Source organism: Fistularia commersonii, chromosome 10 (assembly GCF_037954325.1).
Source record: "Fistularia commersonii isolate RoL2024-O1a breed Wild chromosome 10, RoL_Fcom_v1.0, whole genome shotgun sequence".
In the NCBI taxonomy this organism is placed as follows: domain Eukaryota; kingdom Metazoa; phylum Chordata; class Actinopteri; order Syngnathiformes; family Fistulariidae; genus Fistularia; species Fistularia commersonii.
The window spans coordinates 6,528,171-6,537,579 of record NC_141293.1 but is presented as its reverse complement, the minus strand read 5'-3'; the positions used below and the strand labels follow the sequence as shown (position 1 = coordinate 6,537,579).

The following is a 9,409-nucleotide window of genomic DNA, read 5'->3' as shown; positions in this document are numbered from 1 at the left end:
TGATGTCAGTTCCTGTGGGGGTGGTTTGGTATCAGAGATATCCAACAAAATGGCAGTGTTCAGACAGATTTAGTCCGGCCCTCCGCTGCTCCTGACAGGAACACAAGGGTTACCAGGTTGGAGAACCAGCTGGATAAGAAGTCATTTACAGCTTATTTATTCACCTGGACAAACCCAAGTCAAAGAAGGATGGACTGGGTTCTCTCTGTCTTCTCTCCATGCTTCCTGACCTTGGCTCTCCCTTTGTGAAGCTCTGTGTTCTCTCATTCTGGAGTTTCCACCTGCTCCTCTCTGGGTTCGTCCTGCATGTTCTCTCAATTTTCTTTTGCCTGGGTGCTCTCTGTTCTTCTGGATCTCCTGCCCAGGTTCTCTCCATGTTCTCGTACCTGGGTTCTCACTGTGTTCTCAGTGTTCTCTTGCCTGAGTTCCCTCCAAATTCTCTGTCTTCCTCATATGGTCCAAAGCAGTTAGTCACCCAGTGAGCAGCTCATTCAGGTACCCGTAAAAGCTGGTACCTGGATGAGGTGGAGACCTGGGAATGGGGTTCTGAGGGTTCCCGCACATCCTGAAAGTTCACAGACTTCAGGGGTTCAGACAGAGCAGAACCAGCCAGAACCCATCAAACATGGAAAGCATTTCTGCAAACAAACAACAAACTGTGACTTCCTGTCATAGCTGTCAGGAAGTCCACCAACTGACTGACAGGCTGCTTTGTGGAGACTGAGCCTCTTCCTGCGAGATCTTTGCTGAACGGCAGACGGAGGAGGCCTGGTTACTGCAGTATTCAGTCTGTCAGTACTTGTACTCAGGAATCTGAAGTACAACTAAAAAAAACAACCTTGGAACAACTTTAGTCCCTTTGAGGGCAGGAAGTTCTGGGTTTTCATGAATCCCAATACCCCATGTTAGCTTAGCTATACCCCATGTTAGCTCGGCTAACATGGGGTATTGATGGATTCTTCATATGAAAAGATGAGATGGTGGTGGCCCCTGCCCCGCCCCTCCTCCGCGAGGCTATTTGGTTTGCCCCGGAAACCTGGAACATTCTATCCTGCCAACTTAAATGTCCTGCAGAAGATAAGCATGCAAGATCAGAACTCTTAGGGGAGTCCTGATGGAGGAGTGTATAGGGATCCTCCTCAGGTTCTCATAGTATCTTTGGACCATGCCCACAGAGGTCAGTCCAGAGAAGATGGTACATGTGCACTGGAGGAAGTGCACACCTGGAATGGTCCACCTCCTGCCAACTCCACTCTACTTTGACTGACAGCTCCACATTCCACCCTAGGACCGCAGGTGGTCTCCCAGATGAAGGTGGAGATCCACCATGTGACCAGTGCAGGACACCGCCCATAACTCCATCACCTAGCGTCGGACATAAACTATATGGCCAAAAGTGTGCTCATCAATCCAAATAAGCGAAATCAGGTGTTCCAATCACTTCCATGGCTGCAGGTCTCGGGAGCTCAGTAAATTCTAGCATGGAACTGTAATAGGATGCCACCTGTGCAACAAATCCAGTTCCTCGCCACAGACCTCCAAACCTCATGAGGCCTTCAGATTAGCTCAAGAACAGTGCGCAGAGCTTCATAGAACGGGCCAAGCAGCTGCATCACCAATAGCAATGCAAAGCGTTGGATCCAGTAGTGTAAAGCACACCGCCACTGAACTCCAGAGCAGTGGAGACGCAGTCCCTGGAGTGACAAATCGTGCTTCTCAGTCCGGCAATGTGACAGACAAGTCTCCAGAAAGGGGTACTTGTCTGACTGCATTGGGCGAAGTGTGACATTTGGTAGAGGGAGGATTATGGTGTGGGGTTGTTTTTCAGGAGCTGGGCTAGTTCCAATAAAAGGAATTCTGAAAACATGATCATACCAAGACGTTTTGGACAATTCCATGCTCCCAACTCTATGGGAACAGTTTGGAGCTGCTCCTTTCCTTTTCCAACATGACTGTGCACCAGTGCACAAAGCAAGGTTCATAAAGATATGGATGACAGTCTGGTGTGGATGAACTTGACTGGCCTGCACAGAGTCCTGACCTCAACCCGATCGAACACCTTTGGGAAGAATTAGAGTGGAGACTGAGAGCCAGGGCTTGTCCTCCAACATCAGTGTGTGATCTAACAAATGTGCTTCTAGAAAAATGGTCAAAAATTCCAATAAACACACTCCTGAAACTTGTGGACAGCATTCCCAGAGGAATTGAAGCTGTTATAGTGGCAAAGGGTGGACCAATGTCATATTGAACCCTATGGATTGGGATTGGGATGTCACTTAAGTTTGCTTAAGATCAAGGCAGCTGAGCAAATACTTTTGGCCATACAGTGTATGTGGTCATGTGACCCAAACATTGCATCTGCAAGTGAGACCCTTCTGGGGCGAGTGACAACCCTCACTTGTGTGTGTGTGTTCGGGTGGGTGTGTGTGGGCAGGGAGGAGTCAAGGACACGGGTGGAAATTTCTCCTCCCTTTATCTTCTCCAACTGTATCATCTTGACTTCCTCTATTGTTCTCCATCACCGTTGAATCGGAGCTCCGCCCTGAAATATGTCAACAGCATATCATGGAAACCGACAGCTGTGGCTTTTCAATCAGCCGCCTGGTTCAGTCTCTGACAGGTTCTAAAAGGAGAAGGTTGGAGGTCACAGAAGTTGTTCTTGCCTCCGTCAGGTGGCGAATGCAGCGCTACAGAGGCAGATTCTCCAGAAGAACCTCGAGTGGTTCTCCCATTCGTCCGAAGCTTTAATTCACTCATTCATTCATTCTAGAAAGCTGTTCTCCTTGGGCCTGCTGGGTTCTCTCCATGTTGTCCTACTTAGTTCTCTCCATGTTCTCCTCTCTGTGTGGAGAGGAGAACATCAAGATAGTTCACCCTGATGGTGGGGCACCCAATCCCAAAGGTTTGGATTAAAGGGAGCTTGAAGAACATTTGTGCAGTGACGATGTTTCCTCCATGACATTAAATGCACCACCAATGGAGGAGGTCTTAGACTTGCTTCTCCACCTGGGGCTTCTTGTCACAAAAAGAGTAAGATCTAGAGGAAACTTCATGCTAGGAACCATGCTAGCATGTAGTGCTCGTTCAGAATCTTTTAAGGATAGCTAGTTTGATTCTGGTGTGGAGCACCGCATCAGCCCATCAAAGGCCGGGAAATGTACTGGGTGCCTCGTATTGAAGAAATATATGGTTTGAAGTACTAAAAGTGGGTTCTATATGCTAAAGAAGTACAGGGTACTAAGGAAGTACAGGGTACCAGGTACTAAAGAAGTACCAGTTTCTATAGAGGTACAAGGTACCAGGTACTAAAGAAATTCAGGATACCAGTTGCTAAAGGAGTATACAGTATGAAGTACTAAAAATGTACCAGATACTATGTAATGAGAATGTACAGGGTTCCTGGTACTACAAATGCAGTGGGTACCTGGTACTGAAGAAGTGCCAGGTACTATCCCTATGGAAACAGAGCTAGCAGAGAGTTAGTGAGACTTGTGTACGAAGAAATCCTCCCGCAGATGATCTTTCAGATATGGATATTCTTACCTCATTGACCTCCTCCTTAACCCCCCCCCACAGACAGCACTGCCAGTATCGTGTCCCGGCGTCTTGAGGGCTTCAGCCAAGACAGGGAACAGACATTCTTCACCCTGGTGCTGGTGGTGTCAGACGGAGGAGAACCTCCCCTCAGCAGCACTGCCACCCTCTCCCTGAGGGTGTGCGTCTGCCAGAGGAACAGCAGGGGGCGCATCGCCAACAACTTGTGTCAGGCCCAAGCCTTCCTGTCCTCCGCTGGGCTCAGCACCGGGGCCTTCATCGCCATCCTGCTCTGCATACTCATATTATTAGGTATGCATCTGGTCGACCTGGGTTCTCCCTCTTCAATCGAAGCACGGTCATTGGTTCATTGAAGACTCAAAATTGTCCATAAGCGTGAACGAGAGGATGATTGATTGGACATCTGTGATTGACAGCTTACCTGTCTATTTTAAACCCCGACTTCCGCCCCTTGTGATGCCGATCTGCTGTCCAGAGAGTGAATGAATGAATGAATCACTATATATTCATTTCAAAAGTATTTCATACTAATTTTCACACGGTATCTTTCGATGAAGTCTCACAAATACACCTTAATCTGAAGATTTTTTTTAGAAGATTATTAATGTGTTTTGGAAGAGGAAAAAATATTAAAATTATGAAACAATGAAACCAATAAAAACTGGTTTATTATTTTAACGATTCATTGTTATTTATCCTTTGTCAAGTTCCCAAACAAGACATGTTTCTCTCTCAATGTAAAATATGCAAATAATGATAATTTATCAAATTAATCGGTGAATTAATGAGTAACGGAGAGTGTGGAAAAGAGGTGAAGAGACGGGTCCAAGCAAGTTGGAATGGGCGGAGAAAAGTGTCAGGGGTACTATGCGATAGAATACTATCAGCCAGAATGACAGGAAAGGTGTAGAAGACAGTGGTGAGACCAGCGATGCTGTATGGACTGGAAACAGTTTAATTGACGAAAAGACTGGGGGAAGAGCTAGATGTTGCAGAGATGAAGATGCTCAGGTTCTCTTTGGGAGTGACCAGGATGGATAGGATCAGGAAAGAGTCTATCAGAGGAACGGCACATGTAAGATGTTTTAGAGAGAAGGTCAGAGAAGCCAGACTGAGATGGTTTGGTCATGTACAGAGGAGGGATAGTGAATATATTGGTAGACAGATGCTGAAATTAGAGCTGCCAGGCAAGAGGTCTCGAGGAAGACCAAAGAGAAGATTTATGAACTTAGTAAGAGAAGATATGAAGGTAGTTGGTGTGAGAGAGGAGGATACAAGGACTAAAGTTAGATGGAGAAGGTTGATTTGCAGTGGTGACTCCTGAAGGGAAAAGCCGAAAGGAGAAGAAGAACACGAAGACTGTAGAACACGTCCCTGACCTCGGGTTGACCTGTAATCCACACCTGGACTCGGACCGTTAGCTTTCTCCTTCTCCCTCGCTTCAGAAGTCGAGTATCTGGGAATCAGGAAGCAGCAAAGCAGGAGCTGGTGGCTCCCTGAGCTGGCACTGAGTAGATAATTAGCTAATTAGCCTGAAAAAAAGATATGAGAGGTTAAGATTTCCCCTGGGGACTGTTAGCTACGCTGCCAGTTCAACAACCTCGGGGTGGGGGTTGGGAGGAGGCGAGATAACGGGAGGCGTTAGCGAGCGACGCTAATGTTTAATCATAGCATGTGGCGTTCACTCAGTGATGGCAAGAAGTCTGCATTGACCTTCTGTGAGGACACGTGTGTGTCATCAGCGTATATGGAGAACTAATGGCGTAATTAATTAGACTACCGGTGTAATTAATGTAGAACCAGGGGCGGGATATTTGCGGAGTTGGAGAAATATTAAATGGAACCCTTTCCCCAGGGAACATAGGAAAAGTAATTTACGGACGGAGCCTCTCGAGTACCAACCACCTTCATTATACTGAAAGTACTCCAAAAAGTACTGCTGCCTGACTTTCCAATTCCTCTCTATTTACTTCCCCTCTGCTCCTTCCTCCTCTTCCAGCCATAGTCATGCTCTTCGCCCAAGTGCGCAACAAGAAAGCCAGCAAGGAACCCCTGATACTGTCTGAGGAGGATGTCAGGGAAAACGTGGTGACATATGACGACGAAGGAGGCGGGGAGGAGGACACCGAGGCCTTCGACATCGTCGCCCTTCGGAACCCCAAAGTCTCCGAGCTCCACCGGAAGCTGCACTCCTACCTCACCCATGGCTATGGCGAGGAGGATGAGGTTGAGTTCCACGACGACAAGAAAGGGACCATGGTGGTTAGGGGGTGCAGGAAGAGGGCACCCGAGAGCTGGTATGGCAGCTACAGCCTGGAGTCGGAACCGGCCTGGTTCGTGGTGAACTGCATTCCCCGCGCCATCAGCCAGTCGGCGCCCTCGCTGCTGCTGGATGGCCAAGACATCATCCAGCAGATCATCCAGCAGAAGGTGGCCCAGGCCGACCAGGACACCAGATGCCCACCGTACGACTCCCTGCAGACCTACGCCTATGAGGGCCACGGCTCGCCAGCTGGCTCCGTAAGTTCCTTGGGCCTGATGGCTGCCGGGCCCGAACTCAACATGGCTGACCTGGATGACTGGGAGCAGGAGGGCCGAGCTTTGGTCCGGACAGTCGGGGAGTCTCAGGCATCTCCCTGAGCAACCTGGAGCCCTTCCCTCCTGCAGGACACCAACCTCTGCTTCTCGAGGTCTTTTGTTACAGGTTAGTCCGGTCAGCAGCCTCAACATCAGCGGAACATCTGAGGAGAAGAAAAGCCATTTGATGAGAGGACACATGGTGCAGGAGGTTCCCCCCGGGATGAAGGTGGAACTGAGAACACGTTCCACAGGGTTGTTCTTCTTGGCGCTGCCTGGATAACAAGCCTTGAACTCCGATTTTAATGTCCTCTTTTGCTCAAACTCTGATCTGCCAGCACAGACTTCACAGGGTGCCACGCATCTGCTTTTAGGTTCCAGGTCTCCATGGTTCCTCGGATCTAACAAGCGATGGAACATGGAGACGGGTTTGAGTTTGAGGGCCAGAGGTTCATAGGAGGTCAGAATTCTCCGCCTCCTTTTCGCGACATGAGCTCTTGAGGGTCCATTCCAGGGAGGTCTTGTGATGGGATCCTGAAGGAGCAGAAAGTTCTGGAGGAGGTGTTCTTGAATTTCCTTGCCAAGGCCCTTCCTTGAGGCATATCCAAATTATTATCGCAAATCACTGCAGGGGGATCCGTTCCATCGTTGATTCCAGTTCCCAGTTGGGTTGTCTGTGTGTCCTTTTCATGTTCACCTGCCTGGGATCTCTCCAAGTTCTCCACCACCCTCCCACAGTCCAAAGCCGGGCAGGTTCATTGGAGACACCAGCATTGAATAAATGCAACCAAGACCTAGAACCAGGCAGAACCTTCGATGTGTTTCCCTATCGTTTCCCATGAGTTCTGGCAATCTGTTCCAAGGTTCTCAACCTTTCCATTCAAGAACGCCTTTCTGTAAGGTTCCTAAGGGTGAAGAACTCTAGGTGGGATAGAAGAGGTATTTTGTTCTCCAACCGTTCTAATGTTCTTGCTAGAATCCATCACATTGTACTGCTTGGGTTCTTGGTGATCCACATGGGCAGTTGATGGCTGAATAGTTCTGACCACAAGTTCTTCTCAAGGGCTGAGAGGAACCCCATTTTGTCCACACCGGAGGATGTTGGGCTGCAGGTCCAAAAACCTTAGGTTTTTCTAACAGGGTTCTCATCATTGTGGTTGCACTCAGATTTTTAGTTTTCAGGAACCTTGGAGTTCTAACAGAACTCAAACTGAAGTCCTCGTTGTGGAATCTCTGAGGCTAGAGCTCCCTCTAGCTCCAATTTACCCTAAAACTTGTCATGTCTGGAAGGCCTGCTCCTGCTCTTGAATAGAGGCTCTTCTTTTGCCTGCAGGAATCAGGGTCAGTTCTGCAGCTGCAGAGTGAAGTACTAGTATTTTGTGGGTACTCTGCGGTACTGTAATACTCCATGCATGGTATTTGTTTCCCTTCTACTGCTTGGGTTCAGGAGCCTTCTGGGTTATCAGGTTCCATTTGGGTTCCTGATCCAGTTCCCTAGCAGAACCTTGTTTTGAGTTATACGGTGTTGAGGACCCATCTCCAATGTACCGGTTTACAAGGATGCCAAGATGGAACGTACCATTATCTGAAAGCCATGGGGGGGGCGTTCTCCTGAACCAAACTGAACGTTCCTCCACAAGAATAGCTCGCACCGGGCTTCCGGCAGCAGAACCCAGCCCATGGACTTTCTTGCCATGTGATTGTTCCCACCAATCAGGGAAGTGGAGTGTACCATGTGTGCGGGGGGGCGGGGGGTGGGGGATGGTTACACAATCACGAGAGAAGCCTATTTTCCTTCCTGTCCTTTTTTTGACCAATAAAGAGGCTGGTTTCAGATAAACACAACCGTGGCCTTTTCCTGTCCCACCATCTGGATTCCTCACTCACTCACCTATGGGGATGAAGATTTTCCACATCATCTGACCAATCATTTATTTGTTCATTCATTCATCTTTTACATCGTGCTTGTTGGTTGAGATGGTAATATGAAAGAGGCCCTTCTTTCTGTCTTTGCATTCATTCATTCTTTCATTCATTTTTTATTCATTCATTTATTTATACATCCATTCATTCATTTGGTGCGGGGGGGATCAAACATGGCTGCCGGGGATCAGACTGTCGCCGCTGCCATGAATGATTCACTACCATGTAATCGGGTGTTTAAAGACTCTGCAGCTGCAGGACACACACACACACACACACACACACACACACACACACACACACACACACACACACATTAAATTAAGCTGTTAATGAGACTCATACACACACACACACACACACACACACACACACACACACACAGACACACAGAGTTCTTTTCTCAAAGAATCAAATAACACACTCCTTAATCTCTCAAAGCTAAGTGTGTGTGTGTATGTGTGTGTCTGTGTTTCAATTAAATTTCTTAATGATAATTGTGCCTCTTCATCCCCCTTGTTATGGGTCGAACCACCCTCCCCCTGGGGGGACGGGGGGATTTGGGTTTTTCCTTTATATTCTCCTGTGTTCAGCACCATAATGTGGGACCTTTCCAGCCTTGATCACAAAATTAGGGTGTCCTGTGCCCCCCATTTTCTCTCCCCCCCAGGCCCAGAGAAATCATTGAATGCAACGCGCTGCTGGAGCCGTAAAACATCACCACGGTATCAGGGCCAGGAGAAAATCAGTAAATCAGTTTGTAATGGATGGGTGAAGTCAGTGATGTAATTGGTGATGTCATCAGTGATGTCATCAGTGGGATGTTATTGGTTACAGGTGCCTAGACGTGGACATATTTAGCCCTTTGCACTGGTTTTGTTCTGATCTTCTTCTGTTCCTATGCTGATGGGATGAAGATAGAGAACCCACAGAGAACCTGGGAAGGCACAGGTAAAACCCAGAGCCCACCCACCTCCGTCCCATGCACGTTTCCACAGCATCAAGTTCCTCCCTCATGGCTCCACCCCATCATGGTTCTCCGTCATGGTTCCACCTATTGCAGACATAGGTCATCTGCGACTGAAGGTGTGTTTGTTGGAACCTTCAGCAGAAGATTTGCTTCCACCCCCTCCTCCAGGTGTGGTCAACCCTGTCCCATTAGCTCACTGCTCCTTGTCTGCTCCCCCTCTCACACACACACCACCACTTTGCTGACATTCTTCTTCAGCAGGTCAGCGCTGAGAGATGGACTACCAGGTGTCCAGTCACAGGGTGTGCCTGCGTGCGTGTGTTCGTGCGTGCGTGTGTGTGTGCGTGTGTGTGTGTGTGTGTGTGTGTGTGTGTTTTTTAGCGC

General features: G+C 48.4%; 1 protein-coding gene across 2 annotated transcripts in view; it reads left to right on the top strand.

Annotated features, from left to right (window-relative positions):
- Window positions 1–7,853, top strand: part of LOC147230190 (cadherin-18-like) — a 67,059-nt gene extending 59,206 nt beyond the window's left edge. The window contains exons 11-12 of one of the 2 annotated variants that reach the window (XM_086153432.1): window positions 3,577–3,846; window positions 5,555–7,853. In XM_086153432.1, coding sequence (XP_086009558.1) covers window positions 3,577–3,846; window positions 5,555–6,195 — 911 coding nt within the window. In that variant the 3' untranslated portion in view covers window positions 6,196–7,853. The remainder of the gene's footprint in view (window positions 1–3,576; window positions 3,847–5,554) is intronic. The other variant, XM_086153433.1, reaches the window with a different exon arrangement.
- The last annotated feature ends 1,556 nt before the right edge of the window (window positions 7,854–9,409 follow it).